The 22,269-nt window shown below is 38.7% G+C and overlaps 1 protein-coding gene across 2 annotated transcripts in view; it reads right to left on the bottom strand.

The window, feature by feature from the left end:
- Fchsd2 (FCH and double SH3 domains 2) overlaps window positions 1-22,269 on the bottom strand; it is a 186,127-nt gene that overhangs the window by 26,636 nt on the left and 137,222 nt on the right. Inside the window, exons 10-14 of one of the 2 annotated variants that reach the window (XM_021167292.3) lie at window positions 17,372-17,467; window positions 15,765-15,836; window positions 11,805-11,921; window positions 8,477-8,581; window positions 2,877-3,038 (exon numbers count right to left, since the gene is read on the bottom strand). In XM_021167292.3, coding sequence (XP_021022951.1) covers window positions 2,877-3,038; window positions 8,477-8,581; window positions 11,805-11,921; window positions 15,765-15,836; window positions 17,372-17,467 — 552 coding nt within the window. The remainder of the gene's footprint in view (window positions 1-2,876; window positions 3,039-8,476; window positions 8,582-11,804; window positions 11,922-15,764; window positions 15,837-17,371; window positions 17,468-22,269) is intronic. The other variant, XM_021167291.3, reaches the window with a different exon arrangement.

Here is a 22,269-nt window from a genome sequence, read left to right on the forward strand (position 1 = left end):
ACTGGCAGTAACCCATCCTCAGGTGCTATATGTAGGCTCCAGTTACCCAACAACTAAATATCTCTCATCCCCTACTTCCCCTCTCTCAGCTTGGGTCTGATTACATAGTCCTGGACTGTCTGTAACTCTCTATGTAGCCCAAGCTAGAGGACGGCCTTGAATTCAGGAATTTCATCTGCATCTTCCAACTGAGGGCTGGAATCAAAGACATGCAGCACCATCCCAACCACCCCCCCCCCAACTCTCTTTTAAATGTGTCACCACATGCTCACATGCTGGGACTCTTTTTTTTTTTGCCACCACCGCCCCCCTATCCTATATTCTACATGTCAGCATGAGACAGGAGGAAGAATTATCATGTAAGTATGGTTCTCTAAGACAGAGAGACTATGCGGTTTAATAACATTTACCTTCCATGAGACTCTTTAGCTATACTGTTAATGTCTAGGGTAGCCATCATGATCCCCAGATGACTAATGCTTTCTTGGCATCTACAATGGAAGAAACGATTTGGTTGCCAGAATGTGTATTTCAGCCTCATGTTCCTTGGCCAGCTTGCTGTCAGTTTGAAGGGGTATAGAATTCTCTGAATTATTTCAATGTTACTTAAGAAAAAGGTTAAATAAATACTGGGGCCTCATTAAGCTATTATTTCCTTTAGTAGCATAACTGGTAAAGCTTCCTTAAAATATAACCTCTAAGTTGAAAGAGGGAATACACAGGCTCTGCAAGACTGGCTATTCATTGTTGCCTTATTTGTGATAGCTAGAAGCTGGAAACAACCCAGATGCTCCAAAACTGAAGAATGGATACAGAAAGTGTGGTTCATTTACATAATGAAATACTATTCAGCTATTAAGAACGAGGAAATCATGAGTTTTGCAGGCAAATGGATAGAACTAGAAAATATCACCCTGAGTGAGGTAACTCACACCCAAAAGAACATGAATGGTATGTACTCACTAATAAGTGGATAGTAGGCAAAAAAGTACATAATACCCAGGATACAATCCATAGAACTGAGGAAGGTTAACAAGCTGAAGGACCCAAGTAAGGATGCTTAAATCCCACTTGGAGGGAGAAGAAAGCAATCACGAGGGGCAGAGGGAGGGAGGGAGGGACCTGGGTGAGAGAGGGGAGGTGGAGGGGAAAAGGGAAACATGATCAGGAATTGGGGCATGGGAGATAGGAGTGAAGCCTCGAAGGTCAGCAGGATGAGTGGAAACAGGCAACCTCGGAAGGGGGGGCACCTCTAGAATGTACCAGAGACCTAGGAGGTGAGAGACTCTCAGGACCCAAAGGGAGGGACCTTAGATGAAATGCCCAATAGTGGGGAAAGGGAACTTGGAGAGTCTACCTCCAGTAGAAAGACCGGGCATCAAGTGGAGCCATAGGGCTGCTATCCTCAAGTCAAAAACTCTGACCTAGAATTGTTCCTGTTTAAAAGAACTGCAGGGACAGAAACAGAGAAGAGACTGAGGGAAAGGAGGTCCGGTGACCGACCCAACTTGGGATCTGTCTCAAGGGGAGACTCTAAGGCCTGACACTATTACTGATGCTATGGTGTGCTTACAGATAGGACCCTAGTATGGCTGCCCTCTGAGAGGCCCAACAAGCAGTTGACTGAGACAGATGCAGATACTTACACCCAACCAATGGACTGAAGTCGGGGACCTCTGTGGTTGAATTAGGAAAAGGCTGGAAGAAGTTGAGGAGGAAGACAACCCATAGGAAGACCAGCAGTCTCAACTAATCTGGACCCCCTAGATCTTTGACACTGAGCCACCAACTAGTCAGCATACACCAGCTGATATGAGGCCCCCAGGACATATACAGCAGAGGACCAGTTGGTGTGGCCTCAGAGGAAGATGCACCTAACCCTTGAGAGACTCGAGACCCCACCGAGTGGGGAGGCCTGGTAGAGTGGAGTGTATCCTTCCATTCATCCACTCAGTTCTTCCTGCAACAAACACTAAGTATCTGTTGTGTACCAAAGCACTTTGCTGTATGGAGCTGAGTCAGAAGACATGGCCATTATATTCCACAGAGGAAGATGATAAACAAAAGAAAATAAAGACAGACAAACATTGATAGATTCCATCAAGAAACAAGCAGGGTGAATCCTGGACTTGAAGGGAAAACAAGCTGTGTGCTGCTTATTACCTGTCAAACTCTCCCTGCACTGGGTTCTTGTTCTGCCCCTGGTAACTGAATCCACCTTTATACTAAGCCTGTGTATTTTATGTGTATGTGTGTATATATGTGTGCTCATGTGTGTTAGCCAGGGACTTGCCAATTTGGCTTGCTACCCTGGTTGGCTAGTGAGCCCCTGGGATCTTCAGTGTCCACTTTCCCAGCATGGAAGGAATGGCAAGCATGCATCACCAAGTCTGGCTATGACGCACAGGTTCTGGAGCTTGAACTCAGGTCCTCATGCTTGCAAGGTAAGCACTTAACTGACTGAGATATTTCTCCAGCTCAGACCCTACATTTGAGAAGGTACTTTCCAACTTTCTAAATGTCCCTTTCACTAGAGAAGATCTCCGAAAATTACAGAAATACTATTTTTTCTCTTCTACCACTTTCAGCTAAAATGCATATTTACCTTATAAATGGAAAAATAAGTTTGGGGGATGGGCACCAATAGCCCAATTAGTGGCAAAATATTCTTTACCGAATTGAAAAACAAATAAAAAAACCAAACACTAACATACTTGTTCTCTCCTCCCTCTTCTCTTTGCTGTACTAAGCTTAAATGAAGTGACAGGCAGAAGGTAACAACCTCCCACTGTTTTTAAAGTTTTATCAAGTTTGGCCTCAGAGCAAACAACAGTGAAAGTCAGTCAGCCAATGAAATCCAAGAAAAGAAACTGTACCGAGTGCAGAGTGCCATTGCTGGTCACGGCTGGAGGGCGGGCCCACCGCTCATTTTCTAGTTCCTCCATCACTTGGTTCATGGCACTCTTTAACCACGTATCTACAGAAACCCCAATCTGCTTCAGTAGGTCTAGCCGGGCTTCAGCTTTCAATTTAATGATCTAAGAAAACAGCAAAACAAACAAGGTTGGGACTCAAGGTAATTTTTCCTCCCACTGATTAAATTATTTCCAACTTATTAACACTCTTGGTATTTATCAGCAATTGGTATATGTTAATTTTTATCTACAGAAAATAGAGAACATGAACACAGCACATAAGGCAAATGTTGTATTGTATCTTATTGATTCAGGGGTTGCTGGGGATTGAACTCAGATCCTGAGCATGTGATGCCTGTGATGCGCTGCTACCACTCAGCCACACCTGCTGTACCTTGTATCGCAACAAGGCCACAGTACTGATAACATAAAACAAATGTGACTAGGAAGAGATGAGAATACCACAAACTCTTCCTTTTGCTGTTAAGAATGTGGCTTAGAACATCTTGAAGTCCAGCATCTTCAGCAGCCTTCTAAGCTCACCCTGGGATTTTTCTTTTCCTTCATATTCCATAAGTAAACAACTCAGCCAGGTTATCCTCTTGTTTTAAAATGCTAGGACTAGGACTCTGGACTAGGACTATGTTTTATTCTTAAAATAAAACACATTTATTAATTTAGTATAAATGTGTGTTTGAGTATATGTATGTGCATCACATGACTGGAGCATGAAGAAGGAAGAAGGAAGGAGGCATTCAATCCCCTGGACCTAGGTACAGATAGTTGTGGGACAACATGTGGGTGCTGGATCCTCTACAAGAGAAGAAAGCACTCTTAACAACTGAACTCTCTCTCCAGCTCCAACTGGATTCTGGGTAATAATCTGGAGTGGGATAGCTTTTACACTCTGGAATAGCCTTTCCTGTCTTTTCATAGGCTCTACGCTCCCGTGACTACACACTCCAACATATCACATGCTCTCATGCTTGGTTGATGCCAGTCATTTTTGCACAATGCTTTATGTTTTATGATGCCCCTTATCTTTTGAGGGTCAGTTCAAACATCCTTTCTATGGTTTTTCTAATGAATTTCCTTTTTTGCTCAGCTAATCACACCCTTTCCTCTGTTTATGAAACACTCTGTACAGATCCAGCCATAATGAGGAAGGCATTAAACATCTAGCTGTTTGGGTGTTGACTTTTTTTTTTTTTTTTTTTTTTTTTGACACAACTGAGCCTCCTTTAGCACTGAGCTATTCTCCTAACTTGTGTTTAGGAGTCTTTGAATGAGTTCCTACATAAAAGCACTTCTACTGCTCTTCCAAGGAGGGATTTTTACTTTGAACTTTAGTTGAAATTAATCTTGAAAGGCTGTCATTCAAGGACATGAACATAAAGTATTTTCTTTTTTAATAATAATGCTAATAACATTTCTTTTTAATAATATCAACACTTTCCAGCACAGGCTTTAAGAACTTTGTTTTTGACTTGGCTGCTATGAGTAACTGTTAATTAACAGTCTTTTTGATTTTAAATTAAATCATAATGAAGCTGCCAGAAACACTTGAAATTGAGAACAGAGTTGCTCGTCACTAAATTCAAGACAGACAGTAACTGCCTGTTTTCTGGACTCTGATCCTAAACCATAGACAAGTACCCTCAAAACAACACAAGCACAACCATACATATGTACTCATATCAGTGTGTGAGTACGTGTACACACACACACACACACTCATGGAAATCAAACATATAAGTCACCTAACCACTAAAGCAGAGAAACAAGAAAAACCAAGACACATCCAGTGTATTTTATTTCCTCAACACTGAGTAGTCTAGTTTGCATTAAGAATGATTGATTGATTAACAGAGACAGGGTCTCATATAGTTCAATCTGGCCTCAGACTTGAACTTCCTATCCTTTTGCTTTTCCCAAGTACTCGGATTACAGACACATTTTACTGTGGTAAATGTATATAACATATGATGACTATTTTTCTATTTTTGAAATTATAAAATAATTACCCCCCCCAACTTCCTCTCTCAAATCCTCCCCACAGATCTCTCCTTGTTCTCTTTGTCAGCCATGGTGCCTTTTTTCTTTCCTTTTTTTTTTTTTTTAAAGATTTATTTATTATTATAAATAAGTACACTGTTAGGGCGTCAGATTTCATTACAGGTGGTTGTAAACCACCATGCGGTTGCTGGTTTTTGAACTCAGGACCTCTGGAAGAGCAGTCAGTACTCTTAACCACTGAGCCACCTCACCGCAAGCCTGGTGCCTTTTTTTTATTAACTGTTATCACACATATATGTATATACATATATCCTTTTAAATATACGGTCTGGTGCTACTAACTCTAGGCCCTATATAATTAAAAAAAACCATTCTGCTGATTTATCTTTTGGTTAGAGAATTTAATACACTTACATTTAAGTCACTAATATACAGAATAGTTATTTCTACCAGCTTGCTATTTGTTTGTATATGCTAATAGCCTTTTATTCTTCCCTTCCTGATATGCTGTTAAGTTTAGTTTGTTAAAAAAGCTTTATCTATTATAATAATAATGTGTGCGTGTAAGTGTTTATGAGTTTATGTGAACCACAGACACGCAGGAGCTCCCAAGAGGCCAGAAGAGAGCATCAGATTCCCTTGAACCAGAGTTATAGCTGATTTTGAGGCCCCATGTGGGAGAGGTGGGAGCCGAATCCAGTCCCTGCAAGAAAGGTAAGCACTCTAAACCTCTGAGCCATCTCTCCAGCCCAAAGTTGGTTTCAACTTTTGTAGTGAGACATTTTGATTCCTTTCTCATTTTCTTTACAAGTATGTGTATCTTATGTGTATTTTATGTATATATTTATAAGAAATTATATTTAATATATTTTAAGCTATAACATCCAATTATTGATTTGTAATGATATATAGGTCAGATGATTACTTTGTTTATATGTGTACATGTGTATGTGGTGACAAACTGCATTTCAAAAAAATTCAAATACTTAGAAACCAGGGTAAGCTGGGCTTAGCAGTACATGTCTTTAATCACTTTAAGCACTTGGGAGGCAGAGGCAGGTGGATCTCTGAGTTTGAGGCCAGTCTAGTCTACAGAGCAGGTACCAGGACAGCCAGGACTACAGAGAGAAACCTTGTTATGAAAACTCAACTAAACAAATAAAAAAAACCCCAAACAACCAAATAACAAAACAAAACAAAAAACGGTAAAAATGATTACTAATGTTTTATTAAACAATTGTTTCATTCTAATTTCTTTTTGTTTTTCAAGACAGATTTTCCTTATGTAGCCATGGTCTCCTCAAATTCACAGAGATCTGCCTGCCTCTGTCTCCTGAGTGCTGGGATTAAAGGTGTGCGTACCAAACCTGGCTCATTCTAATTTTCAATTAGAGACTGAAGAGAGTACCACAGCTAATGTAAATGTTCTTCTGAGAATTTTAGAAATCTTAACAGTGTAATAATAGTTTATTGTGAGATTCTTTTTCTAAGAATCTGGTACATAGGAAACACTCATTAAATTGCCAAATTAATCAATATGATTTTGCCTCAACTTCAGGCAAGAATTAATGACTATAGAATCCTTAGTCTCTGTATTTACATTTTCAATTTCTGCTCACTGTAAAAGTTTTTTTCATCAATTACAGAGTACTATAACAGTGCTTACTCTAATTAGCAATAAAAATGAATGGAACCACACAGAGACTAGACAAAGGAGATTAATAAACAAGGGAGGGAACCATTTATGTTGGCAGGAAATACAAAGGAAGTACAAAGGGTATGATAAAATTTTAAGCAGTGTTTTCTCTTTTGGTGAAGTATTTATAATAAAATAAACAAAAAATAATGCAAATAAAATGAGCTAGAAAAAAAGGAGAAACAGATAAGTGATTACTGTCAGTTTTTCTGGAGAGTTAAGTGATCTAGTGTATCCAAAAATTTCAATACGACAAATCTGCAACTGCTGCCCTCACATCTGCCAACTAATTTTAGCATGGCTATTTTTGATCATCCAATAAGTCAAAACTTAAGTGAGAGCTCATTTGAAGACAATTTTACAGATATTTAAAACTAAGATAATGGATATAATATCATGGTTCTATATTTTTAGTAAGAAAATTATCTTTGAGAATAAAGACTTAACTGGTTGTGTCAGGAGAGGTAAGACATTGTGTTGTAGAATCCCACTTAATGTTTAGTTTTAAAATAACTCATAGTGAGTTTGGCATACTAATAGGAATACTAGGTCATTTCCTCTAAATGGAGACTGTGTGGCCTTTTACTGCTACACTAAGAGTGAGGTGGAGCAGTCTGGTGATGCTAAGGTACTAGCCAGTGTGGCACCATGTTGGAGTCTGAAAATGAAAATGCTTCTGAAGACAGACCTTGTCTCAAAATACTCATTCCTGTTTTATTAATGTTTTCATCAACAAGTACAACTCTTGTTCACCACAAGCCAGTGTTTACTGCTCAGCAATTGCCTGCCAACAGTATCTGGCCAGCACTTTAATTCAGAGGTTCTAGACTCTGGGTCTAGAGAGAAAAAAGGTCGTTCATTGGACACTTTGCTCTCCTCTGCATGGAAGCTTGAGGGTCAGACTGTAGCAGGTAACATGTGGAGCTGGGTACAGGGACAATGACAAGTCTATTCTGACAGGACATGCTTACTTACATTCTCTGTGCTTGCTAATCACTCAAGTGCTTTCTTAAAACTTTTAAAGGGGTATTTGAAAGTCACGAGTTTAGATGAACATTCAACTAGTTCAAGAATTCCTTATTTCAATGCCTTAATAGATACTGGCCCAGAATCTGTGTGTGACATTGTATATGTTTATGTGTATGCGTTATATGGATGTACACATGTGGAAGCCAGACATCAATGTTGAGTATTGTTCTTAATTTATCTCTACACTATTACATTTTGTAAAAGATTTAATTAATTAATTAATTTTATTTATATGAGTACACTGTAGCTGTCTTCAGACATACCAGAAGAGGGCACCAGATCCTATTACAGATGGTTGTGAGCTACCGTACAGTTGCTGGGAATTAAACTCAGGATCTCTGAAGATCGGTCAGTGCTCTGACTGCTAAACCATCCTTCCACCTCTATTCACATGACTCCAAAAAAGATTAAAACCCATAATTATGTGTTGTTTTTTGTTTGTTTGTTTTTTGTTTTGCTCCTTCTTTTCTTAATCAAATCTCTGCTTATTCTCCTGGAATTTGAACATTCATCTGTCAATTTCTCTACCATTAATTTGTCTTATTTAATGCTACATGAAAACTTCAAAATTAACATCTGCATTGTGGCATTCCTTTTGCTATTTAATGTTTCATGACTGTGGGAACTTCACAGTAGGTTCAGAGTTGTCGTTGTTACGCGTGCTACAGGTACACAAAAATACAGCTGTGGACACAAAGATGTTCATTGTCTTCAATTTAATACCCATGTAGACTCACATTTCAAGGGTGCATTTCATATTGTGACACTGTGCCTGGAACTGAGTGACACACGACAACTGAGAGCTGTCCCACTGTCTTACCTCTGCTTTACGGATACTTTCTCTTGCTTCATCTATTTTCTGTTCCAGCTCTGCTCGGCTCTGTTCTGATAGAGCAACTCCATGACATTCTAGTTCATTTAGAACCTGTCAAAGAAAATAAAGATTTTTTGTTCTCATTTCTTTCTTTGAGTATTTACATAATTCCAGAGAGTTCGGTGGCTAAAACAATAATTAGTTTTAAACTTTTCATTTATTTAATTTTTAAAAATTGAAAGTTGCAAAACAAGGAAGAGTCCTTGTCTTTGCTCCCCCAGTCCCTTGGTGACGACTTATAAAAGCATGCAACAACAGCTCCCTCCTTGGGAGGTACAGCTCAAGGTCTCTGGTGGCTTCCTGTGTCCTGCAGTACTGCACATGGCACCAGGGTTGACCTGCCTTTCCATGGCTCATAAGCTGGTGCCTCCCCAGTACTGGTCTTGCACAGTAAGGCCACAGTTAAGTGACAGTTGGGACTACTTGAACACTCGCCCTGTGATGCTGTGGCTAACAGAGACAGGGAAGCGAGCTGACAGTGTGGATATGCTGGGTACGGTAGTCCACAGCTCCCAGTGGGACTTGTGCTACAGAATGGTGGGCATTTAAACATTCATTGTCTGCTTATCCATTTTCCATTTACTATTTTGGACCCAAGGTAACAGGAGATGGAGAGTGAAAACCAAGAAATTGATAGATACAATTATTTTCACTGCATAATTGAGACATGTATTGCTTTGATTATTTTTTAAATGGATAGATCTTGACTTTTTTGTTTGTTTTTATTCTGTCGCTAGGATTACAGATTTGTACCACCACACCTGCCTGATTATGGAGTATTCTTGCCAAACAAGTCTTGTAAAGAAACAAAAAGACTTCATTACTGCACAATGAATCCATTACATACTCTTTACACCAAGATAGTACTACCTTATCAATTTATAGTTTTTAAATCATACTAATGAAAATCTTTTTTATGGGGAGAAGAAAACAGTAACATATTCCCTCAATGTTTCTACCAAAACTTGTCATGTTTGCAGAAACTGACCTCATTCTTCTTAAAGCACACATCCAACAGTTTAGCAAAAGTGCACTTACTCTCAGAGCACTGTTATTGGGACTTTTAAACTTCTTTTAAAACAGCACTACACAAAGAACCTGTCTAATGACTCTTTGAACACATTGGAATATCTGAGATGAAAACACAAAAGTGTATAGAGATAATCCCTTGTGCGCTGTGTAAAAGCATTCGCTTGTCAGTAAAAAGGTGATTGGCCAATGAAGTGAGGCAGGATTAGAATGTGAGACATCCAGCAGAGAAAGAGAGGAATTCTGGGGTTGTAGAGATTTATCCAGGCACAGAGGAAGGTTGTTGCATGAAACATGACCAGGTAACCAGCTATGTGGAGGGACTTAAAATAGTTAGATAAACGGGATAATTAAGTTATGAGCTAGTTGGGGAACAGCCCCAAACTTATGGCCTAAGCATTTATTATTCGTAAGTATAATTTAAGTCTCAGAGTTGTTATTTCAGAGAACTTATGTATGGGTGGGAAAACCCTCAGTTACTAAAGTGAAAGTTGTACATGTTGCTTGTTCACTGTATTGCAGTACTGGTGATCAAGCCAACTGCCCTGCACAAGTAAGTGGGTGTTCTACTAGTGAGCTTTACCTGGACTTTTATACTTTAGTATTACTAGATACTGCCAAATTTATATATTCTATATTTTAATAATGAAGAGTAAAAAAATAAAATAATGACTGCCCTGAGAACATGGGCCCCGGCCCCTGGCCAGATGGCCTAATTCCCTGGAACTTTTGGGAAAAACAACCACAAAATGTTTCAATGTCCCAGGTGCCTTGAAGTAAATATCCGCCACTAGACTTCCCCTATTTCCTCTCCGATCCTCCCCCTAGGCTGTGTTTTTTGCCTTTATAAGCCTGCTAGAAAATAGGGTCATGGTCAGACTCCTCTACCCCTGCGTGGTGTATGGGTCTCGACCTAACAAGCATGCTTGTTTGTGTGCCATTAAAACCTCGTGTGTTTACAGCATGCTTGACTGTTGTGGCTTTCTGGGCTCGAGATCCCTAAGACTTGAGTGAGGGTCTCCCTTCGGGGGTCCTACAATAACAGTCTTATATTTTAATTTATTATCAAGATATTTATATTATTAACATATATGTAATATATAATCACCTTACTGATATATTTAGTCCTATTAATAAATTTATATTTTAACACTAATAGACATCTCCAATAGGTTGTACCTACCTTTTCCTACATTCTGACCACAGGGATGCTGCCAAACTTTAAACTTATGCTGATACAAAATTTTTAAAACTTGATTTCATTTTTAAGACTTTACAAAAAGCATAGTTTCATGTGTGGCTGTCTACTTGTATTCCTATTTCACTGCATATGTATGTGTGTATACACATGGATGAGTGCACTAGCCCATGTAGGTGTGTGTGGAGGTCAGCCTGGTCTGCATAGCATATACCAGGATAGCTAGGGATGTGGACAGAGGAGACACTCATGTCTTAAAGAAAAAAAAAAAGCTTATTAGATTTTCAAAGCAGGTAAGAGTTAAGAGCGTAATGCTGACTGTTGAGAAAGTACAGGGAAAACATAAGAGCTTTCACATTAGTAGAATTCAACTACCTGGAGCTGGAGAGATGGCTCAGTGGTTAGGAACAGGCTGCTCTTCCAGAGAATTCAGATTCAATTTCAAGCACACATATGGACACTCATAACTGCCTATAACTCTAATTCCACTGGATCCAACACCCAGTGCCCTCTTCTGACCTCTGTGTCAGGCACACATGTGGTACACAGGCAAACACAAATAAAAATAAAATTAAACTCTTATCTGAAATTTCATAGAAGGCTTCTGTGACAACCTCTCTCTCCCACCTTTACCCATCATTCCCCACAAAGAAACAGTGTAGACGAGAAGCCATTGAATAGAACTCTAAAAAAACTGTGAGCTTTTTAGGAGCTGAAGTGTAGCTCTGTACAGTTGATGGCTTCTGTCATGGGTGGCAGGAAGAAGGAGGACAGAGGATGCAGGATTTTTTTTTTTTTTTAAGAGCCTGGCCACTGGGAGTTTGACCGTTTCCCTTGAGTGTATGAGCAATGCAAATTAAAGTTGGTATTTTTTTTTTTCATTCTTCTTTTCCTTGGGGGAGGTGGACCTGAGAAGATTGAGAAGCGAATGTGATCAGGGTACATTAGGTGAAGCTCCCAAATAAACAATAAGAAGATTAGGTTGGAAAAAACCTATCTGAAATCTGACTTCAGCTGCACACAGCCAGCGTGCTCTACCATACTTACCCGCTGCTGATGAACAATATTTTTGTGTTCACGTGCCACACGTGTGGCCCATTTCCGAGCCTCCTTATTTAGACTGTGTTCCTCTGTGGTACCAGTTTCTGATTCTAATTGTCGACTCTACAACACAAGAGAGAACAGAAAGAAAAGGACTGTTATCTCTACTGTAACTTTTACCAATCTGTAGCTGGACCAGAGGGTCTTTCATTAATCAGCACTGACAATGCAAGACATGCCCTACTACTGTGGGAAGCAAGGTCCCACGTCACAGAAAATCAGTGTTAGATAGCTATTCAGAGATTAGTAGCCATGAAGGCCACCAAGGATGAACCTCTCCCTTGTGGTCAGCTTTGGGCCCCACCTTTTTCTTTTCTGGTAACACTGGAAAGGTATCAATTTTGCCACTCCTCATCAGTGGTTCTCAATGACCCTTTAATACAGTTCCTCAGGGTGTGGTGACCCCCTAACCATAAAATTATTTTCACTGCTACTTCATAACTGTGATTTTTGCTACTGTTATGAATTATAATATAAGTATCTGTTTTCTGATGGTTTTAAGCAACCCCTGTGAAAAGATCATTGAGGCCCCCAGGGAGTCAGCTCAACACACAGGTTGAGAACCACTGTAAAGTTCCCTTATCAAAAGAATGGAATATCTCTGGCCCAGGGTGGAGACAGGCATTCTGATCTGCATCAAGGATCAGAACATTATACACTTATTGTTTTCTCTCCTGAGAGAATCCAGCTGGGCCTGTCATCACCTGTCCAGCAGTCCATTACCAATACTATCCTGCCTCTGTAATGGATATGATATTATTATCATATCTGAACAAATCCTAAAGTTCTCTATCTACTATAATACATAAGACACCCAACAAAAATCCTGGTTATAAAATGGTATTTTTAAACTTCTCTTTCATCACCAAAGGGCTACTTGCCATTTTAGGACTAGATCACTCACTTTCAAACTCGGTCAGCTCCAGCACTTGCTGAGTGACTTTAAACAAACTTCCTCAACTTCAAAGCAAGGAATCAAAATTACATCTAAAATAGAGTTGTCATAAAGATTAAATAAGTTAATAAGTTATAGAACTAGAAAAATGTCTAGCATGAAGTAATGTTCAAAGAATGCCAGCCGTTAATTTTTATTATCTTTCAATTGCAGTTATAGTGTTTCCTGATATCTGCAGGATAAACTTTAGTTCATCATCAAGAGTTAATCCATAACTAGGGCCTGGGAGAGTTCAGGGTAAGGGAACTTGCCATCAAGCCGGGTGATCTGAGTTTGACCCCTGGGACCCACAGAGAAGGAGGAGAAAATTAACTCAAAACTTGTCCTTTGACCTCATAAACATTAAAAAAAAATTGCTCAAAACAAAGAATCTATAAGAAGAAAAATAACCTAAGAACAAAATAAGAATTTATAATGGATAAAAGCTTTAAATATATATTTTATCAAAAGAAGATATATGAAGATCTGGTAAGTTCATCAAAACACTCAACAGCTGGCTATCACGTAAATACAAACCAAAACTGCCATAAAACACTGTTTCATAACCACAAGGATGGTTAAAACCAAGGATATGGGCCAGTGTGTAGCTCAGCAGCAGAATGCTTCTTTAGTATGCATAAAGCCTTTGGTTTGACCTCTAGCCTTGTGAAATAAACAACAAAAATAGAGAGACAACACAGATATTTGTATGATATGGAGAAACGAGAACCTTCATATAAGACTGGCGGAAACAAAATAATGGTGCAGATACTTTGGCAAACAGCTCAGCATCTTTCTAAAAATGATTTAAACATAAACTTTGACCCAGTAACCCTAGGCATATTACTATAAAGAAATAATTGTGGTAGCATTATCTCCCCATCACCCTCCCCTGTCCGTGCATGTGTGTATCTGTAGGCCAGACGCCATCGTGAGCATCATTCCTCAGGTGCTGCCCACCTTTTCCTGAGATACGTCTCTCACTAGCCTGGAGCTCACCAAGCAGGCTAGGCTGACTAGCATTCCAGTTACAGAGACTCACCAGGCACAGCATTGAGTTTTTTTCAAATTATAATTACAGCATTTCTCCTTTCCCTTTCCTTCCTCCAAACCTTCCCATATACCCATCTCTACTCCCAGTCAAGTTCATGTTCTCGTCTTTGATTATTATTGCACGCATATATGTACATACACATTCCTAAATGTTATGTGCTCAGTCTGTATGTTACTTATATGTACATTTTTAGGATTTACCATTTGGCACCAGACAATGAACTGGTATGCACCTCGCTGGGGATTACTAAGCACACCACCAAGCCTAATTTAAAAAAAACAAACAAACATGGAAACTGGGTATTAAAGTCAGACCATCACACTTACAAGACAAGCACTTTACTGACTTAGCCATCTTCCAAGCCAGGTAAGAGCCAAGGTGAAAAAACAACCTAAATGTCCACCAAATAATAAACAACATACGGAATATTCATATAATGAAATATTACTCAGAAATTTAAAAATACAGGTACATTCAACAACATGGATTAATCTGAAAGACATGTTAAATGAAAGAAACAACACTACATATACTGCATGATTTAATTTAGTGAAATGCCTAGAAAAGGCAAATTACAGAGACAGACAGTCTAAGTTGCCTGTGGCAGAGGATGGGAATGAAAATGAGGGGATCTTCTCATGGTCATGTAAGTGTTTTATGATTTACTTATGATGGTGCTTAAATAACTCTATAAACACACAGAAATTATTGAGTGTACTTGAACTGAGTAAATTATATCATAGAAGTATGCCTCAACAAACCCATTTTAATAAAATCATACCACATCAGTATTTATTGATTATATCAGTTACTGGATATGAAGAAGAAAATGCCACCATATACACTTAAAACCTTATTCTTATCTGTGACCATGCTAGTGAGCTCCTCTAGTCCATGGTCTGTAGTTTAGCATACAGCAGAGTAACCTACATAGAGAGTAGGGATTCAGTGTTTGCTGAAATGACATATGCTTCAATACAAGATGAGGACAGATGCTTTTAGATGCAATATAGACTGAGGACAGAGGTAATTAGTCCTTCTGCATGGCCGAAGCTCACCTCACAGGCTGAGTGAGATAACAGCTCTGACTTGGACTCTTTGCTCCACAGTAGGTTTAGGCCTACCAACTCTAAAAGGAAGACATTAAATACTGGCTCTATCCTTGCAAAGAATACTAGATTATATGGAGAGGAAAAAAGGTTGAGGCAGGTGAATAGGAAAAAATTGCACCCAAGGACTGAAGAGATGGAGCAGCGGTTAGGAGTACTGGCTGCTCTTACAGAGGACCTGAGTTCAGTTCCCAGCACTCACATAGTGACTACAGACATCTATAACTCTAGATCTAAGGGTCTCAGCGTCCTCTTCTGGCTTCTGCAGGTACTAGGCACACACAAAGTGCACAGACAGGTATGAAGGTAAAAGCTCACACACATATATTTTACAGTTAACAATCTAGAATGATTTTTATAAAATTGAATTTAACTTCTTCCATTATTAAAAAAATTCTTCCATAAGCACTGACCATTACTTTTCAAAAGAGCAGATGTATATCAGAAAGAATATAAATATTGCCATCACGACAGCTATGTGCCATTCATTCACAGCAGGACTCTGGTCAAGTTTCTTGACTTCTTAGGCTCTAGTTTTCTTTCAATAAAGGCAGGATTAGCTCAATGTCCCCCTACTGAGGGAAGTTAAGGTGCTCTAGAGAGGATGATGAATGAGCACCTCATTATCTTGGTTACAAACAATAAAGACAACTTTCTAGTTTATAAGGTAAAAACTGAAAGCCATGATTGGTTCACTAAAGGGCCTGTTAGCCATCTATATGACTTTTACTCCAACGTCAGGTCCCACCCTTCAGTGACATGCAAGCCCACATTCCACCCTTCCACCCTGCCCCATACGCCCCGTATACCTCAGCTATCGTCATTCTCAGAGCACTGACAGGGGAGAGCTCAATATCCACCAGTTGGGCGGCTTTTAAACTCTGCCCAGTAAAGATTGCACAAGGACAGAAAACAGCAAAGAGTTAGAATTTTAAGGCAAACAGGGACATAACAGCTAAGAACATTAGCACAGTACCTAGAAACAAAGAGAGGTCTCAGGGCTACAGCTGAGCTTTGGAAAAGTGAGATAAGAGTCATTATTATTCTAACTTTCTGATGGCAAATGGTCAAAGAAAAAAATATCTCAAATTGGTCAGAATTTTAAGTTTGTCAAACCTGATAAACTTATTTATATTATGTGTCTTCTTTTTCTTTTAAAAGCTACATCTTATTGATGTTACCTTAGACTCTTAAACTCTGAGGCAATTCTCCTGCCTTAGCCTTCCAACTGCTGGAATTACAGGAATGAGCCACCACATAAAATCATATCCTGTATCTTCTAACTTTCTGCTTATTCATTCTAGGCTTCAGAAAAGTCAAACTCTAAGAAAATGTCACTGAGTCATTAAGCAAAGTTGAGTGCTTTTAAAGGGAGAAAAAACTAGGGAGGTAGCTTAGCAACAGAGCAGCTACCAAGCATGTGCGAGGTCTTAGGCTTTATCCCCAACACTGACAAAAAATAAAAATGAGTAAAAATTTAAAAGGAGAGCATTACTATAAAGAAAAAGATTATTATGTAAAGAAAAATAAGGATTTCCTCAATTTCTTCCATATAACATGCAACACAAAGCTACTTAGAATGTAAGGGGAGAAAAACTGTAATCCCAGCATTTGAAAGGCAGAGTCAAAGATTTCTGTGAATTTAAGGACAGTCAGTGCTACAAAGCTGAGACCTTATTTTAGAAGAAAATGAAGAAAAAAAAGTCAAACATATATCTATTAAACTCTTGAATTATATACAAGCTCTCTAGGTATTGACTCTGAATTTAAGACTTACAAATATACTTTGCTTTTGTCTTAACTTACCTACTTTAAGAGAATATGCTAGATATGTTCATACATGTCTTATCCTTTTGTACTATTAAATTTTATATTTTTATTGTCAAAGTAATATTTTTTCTTTTCAAAAGTCAAATAATTATAAACATTTCTAATAAACTCAGAAAATTATGACCGTCTGTTATTGTAAAATTGCTCATTGGGGCTTAACATTGATAGTTTTAACAATTTAAAATATGGAGGAAGCTGACAAAGATCTATAATTTATATAAAACCAACCAAAATATTTTCACACACATATTTATCATTCCATTTATTAATTCTATTCTGGTTAAAATTTAGCCACTAGTTGGTTTGAAGGATATAGTATAAAGAATTTCATGCCCAGAGAACATAATTTGTACTTGAAAAAAATCTACCAAATACATTTTCTTTTCTGGTTGTTTTTAGATTTCCAGTAACTTGACTTACAGAGTGGAGAGTTATTTAGCACAAAGACACTGGGGAAGCAAGCCACACTAAGAAAGGATGTGACTTCTCTGTGCCTTCACAGCTGTTATAAAGTTAATGAGACACACTCAGCATCTGCAGCTTATTCAAGCACAAACGAGTAAAATGAAGATGAGAATTCCCTTACAGTATCACTGTCACAAGGCTGGAACTGGAAGGGCTGAGGCTTGTGAAATACAGCATTCTCTTGTAGAAACAGCTGAAGGTTATAGTCCCGTACCACCTAAAGACAAAACAGGAACCTGTAAGTCTTAAGTCAAGTTAAAATGTCCAGTAATTATATTCTAAAGTTTAGAGTTTAGGGGTTGGCCAGATGGCACACTGGGTAAAGAGCACTTCCTGTACAGGCCTGGTGGCTTGAATTCAATCACCAGAACCCGGGTAAAGGTGTAAAGGGAGAACCAACCCCACAGGCTTGTCCTTTGACCTCTACAAGTATGCTATAGCATGCCTCCCATCATATATATGTGTGCACACAAACACACATCATACCAAATAATGATAAATTTTAAAATGTTTAAAGTATATTTATTCATCTATTTTTTCATTTACTTATTTTTTTAATACTTTTTATTAGGTATTTTCCTCATTTACATTTCCAATGCTATCCCAAAAGTCCCCCATACCCTCCCACCCACTCCCCTACCCACCCACTCCCACTTTTTTGGTCCTGGCGTTCCCCTGTACTGGGGCATATAAAGTTTGCAAGTCCAATGGGCCTCTCTTTCCAGTGATGGCCGACTAGGCCATCTTTTGATACATATGCAGCTAGAGTCAAGAGCTCCGGGGTACTGGTTAGTTCATAATGTTGTTCCACCTATAGGGTTGCAGATCCCTTCATCTCCTTGGGTACTTTCTCTAGCTTCTCCATTGGGGGCCCTGTGATCCATCCAATGGCTGACTGTGAGCATCCACTTCTGTGTTTGCTAGGCCCCTGCATAGTCTCACAAGAGACAGCTATATCTGGGTCCTTTCAGCAAAATCTTGCTAGTATATGCAATGGTGTCAGCATTTGGAAGCTGATTATGGGATGGAACCCTGGATATGGCAGGCTCTAGATGGTCCATCCTTTCGTCACAGCTCCAAACTTTGTCTCTGTAACTCCTTCCATGGGTGTTTTGTTCCCAATTCTAAGAAGGGGCAAAGTGTCCACACTTTGGTCTTCATTCTTCTTGACTTTCATGCGTTTAGCAAATTGTATCTTATATCTTGGGTATCCTAAGTTTCTGGGCTAATATCCACTTATCAGTGAGTACATATTGTGTGAGTTCCTTTGTGATTGTGTTACCTCACTCAGGATGATATCCTCCAGGTCCATCCATTTGGCTAGGAATTTCATAAATTCATTCTTTTTAATAGCTGAGTAGGACTCCATTGTGTAAATGTACCATAATTTCTGTATCCATTCCTCTGTTGAGGAGATCTGGGTTCTTTCCAGCTTCTGGCTATTATAAATAAGGCTGCTATGAACATAGTGGAGCATGTGTCCTCATTTACTTATTTTTGATACAGAGTCTTACTATGGAGCTCTGGCTACCCTGGAATGTACAATGTAGACCAGGCTGACCTTGAACTCACAGAGATTCACCTGTGTCTGTCTTCCAAGTGCTGGAATTAAAGCCATGTATCACCATATCTGGAATTATTTTCTTTAAAATAAACAAACAATAATTTGTTTTATTTTTAATTATATGTACATGTGAATGTATGTATATGGGTTTGTGTACCTGTGAATGCAGGTTCCCATGGAGGCTAAAGGTGTCAGACACCCTAGAACTGGCATTATAGGCAGCCTGAGATGGGTACTGAGAACCCATCTCAAGTCCTCTACAAAATCACTACTTGCTCCTAACCACTGAGCCATCTCTCTAGCCCCTCTGTTATTTTTTAAACAAAACAAATAAGAAATATTCCAATACTATATGGTCAAAAAGAAATAAAATTGTTACACATTTTACTTTTTGTTTAATTCTTACTGTGTCTAATTTTTCTCAGGAAGGTACACTCTCAAGAAGGTTTTTCTAAATTTAAAGTACTAGACACTATTCTGGATTAGGATACCAGACAAATACTATGCAATATTTTAGGATGATAAGAAGATAGCTACTATATAAAACCTTACTGTGGGCAGTGAGGCAGGGGATGGTGGAGTTGGAAGCACAGAGTCCCTCTTGGTTTCTCCTAGCCCGCCTCTTCTTCTAAGAAAAGATTTTTTTTTTAATGTGTATATGGTTCATGGGCCTCTTGAGTCTGAAAGCCAACTTACTGCGTGATGTACCTTGAGAAAGGCTAGGCGTGAACAGTATTTAACTGAACATGCTCTGAGTTCTACTTAGCCACTGTATGCCCTTCACTCATCCTTTATTTGCTGTGCATCAGATATCATTAAAAACTGGGCAGAGGTGCAACTCCACTCTATTGCATATGGTTATACATTTATCTCAGTGTCCTTTGTGAAGATCAAATCCTTGCCACTTAATAGTAAGGGTATTCCAATACTTCTCAAACTATTCCACAAAATAGAAACAGAAGTTACTCTACCCAATTCGTTCTATGAAGCCACAATTACTCTGATACCTAAACCACAAAGACCCAACAAAGATAGAGAACTTCAGACCAATTTCCCTTATGAATATCGATGCAAAAATACTCAATAAAATCCTCACAAACCAAATCCAAGAACACATCAAAATGGTCATCCATCATAATCAAGTAGGCATCAATATACAGAAATCCATCAATGTAATCCACTATATAAACAAACTCAAAAAAATATATGATCATCTCATTAGATGCTGAGAAAGCATTTGACAAAATCCAACACCCATTCATGATAAAAGTCTTGGAAAGATCAGGAATTCAAGGCCCATACCTAAACAAAGTAAAAGCAATATACAGCAAACCAGTAGCCAATATCAAACTAAATGGAGAGAAACTTGAAGCAATCCCACTAAAATCAGGGACTAGACAAGGCTGCCCACTCTCCTTACCTATTCAATGTAGTACTTGAAGTCCTAGCCAGAGCAATTTGACAACAAAAGGAGATCAAAGGTATACAAATTGGAAAAGAAGTCAAAATATCACTATTTGCAGATGATATGATACTATACTTAAGTGACTCCAAAAATTCCACCAGAGAACTCCTAAACCTGCTAAACAACTTCATCAAAGTAGCTGGATATAAAATTAACTCAAACTAATCAGTGGCCTTCCTTCACACAAAGAATAAACAGGCTGAGAAAGAAATTAGGAAAACAACACCCTTCACAATAGTCACAAATAATATAAAATATCTTGGTGTGACTCTAAGCAAGTGAAAGATCTGTATGATAAGAACTTCAAGTCTCTGAAGAAAGAAATTGAAAAAGATCTCAGAAGATGGAAAGATCTCCCATGCTCATAGATTGGCAGGATTAATATAGTCAAAATGGCTATCCTGCTATAAGCAATCTACAGATTCCATGCAATCCTCATCAAAATTCCAACTCAATTCTTCATAGATTTAGAAAGAACAATTTCCAAATTCATCTGGAATAACAAAAAAACTCAGAATGGCGGAAACTATTCTCAACAATAAAAGAACTTCTGGTGGAATCACCATCCCTGACCTCAAGCTGTTGTACAGAGCAATAGTGATAAAAACTGCATGGTATTGGTATAGTGACAGGCAGGTAGATCAATGGAATAGAATTGAAGACCCAGAAATGAACCCACACACCTATGGTCACTTGATTTTTGACAAAGGAACTAAAACCACCCAGTGGAAAAAAGACAGCATTTTCAACAAATGGTGCTGGCTTAATTGGTGGTCATCATGTAGAAGAATGAAAATTGATCCATTCTTACCTCCTTGTACAAAGCTCAAGTCCAAGTGGATCAAGGAACTTCACACAAAACCAGAGGCACTGAAACTTATAGAGGAGAAAGTGGGGAAGAGCCTCGAACATATGGGCATAGGTGAAAAAAAATCCTGAACAGAATACCAATGCTTTGTGCTGTAAGATCAAGACTCAACAAACGGGACCTCATGAAACTGCAAAGCTTCTGTAAGGCAACAGACACTGTCAATAAGACAAGAAGGCAACCAACAGATTGGGAAAAGATCTTTACCAATCCTATATCTGATAGAGGGCTAATACTCAATATATACAAAGAACTCACAAAGTTAGACTCAAGAGAACCAAATAACCCTATTAAAAATGGGGTTCAGAGCTAAACAAAAAATTATCAACTGAGGAATACCGAATGGCTGAGAAGCACACACACACACAAAAAAAAAAAAAAAAAAAAAGTTCAACATCCTTAATCATCAGGGAAATGTAAATCAAAACAACCCTGAGATTGCACCTCACACCAATCAGAATGGTTAAGATCAAAAACTTAGGTGACAGCAGATGCTGGCAAGGATGTAGAGAAAGAGGAGCACTCCTCCATTGCTGGTGGGATTAAAGATGGTACAACCACTCTGGAAATCAGTCTGGCGGTTCCTCAGAAAACTGGACATAGTAGTACTACCTGAGGACCCAGCAATACTTTGACCAGTACCACCTGCTCAAAGACATTCTTTCTTCCTCTGAATGGTTTTAGTATTTTGTCAAAAAATCTGGGCCCATTCCTGGGCATATACCCAGAAGATGGTCCAAAATGTAATAAGGACACATGCTCCACTATGTTCATAGCAGCCTTATTTTATAATAGCCAGAAGCTGGAAAGAACCCAGATGTCCCTCAACAGAGGAATGGATACAGAAAATGTGGTACATTACACAATGGAGTACTACTCAGCTATTAAAAACAATGAATTCATGAAATTCTTAGACAAATGGATGGATCTGGAGGATATCATCCTGAGTGAGGTAACCCAATCACAAAAGAACACACATGATATGCACTCACTGGTAAGTGGATATTAGCCCAGAAGCTCAGAATACCCAAGATACAATTCACAAACCACATGAAACTCAAGAAGAAGGAAGACCAAAGTGTGTATACTTCAATCCTTCTTAGAAGTGGGAACAAAACACCC

The sequence above is a fragment of the Mus caroli genome, unplaced genomic scaffold, assembly GCF_978045245.1.
Source record: "Mus caroli unplaced genomic scaffold, Mus_caroli_1 scaffold_8, whole genome shotgun sequence".
Classification (NCBI taxonomy): domain Eukaryota; kingdom Metazoa; phylum Chordata; class Mammalia; order Rodentia; family Muridae; genus Mus; species Mus caroli.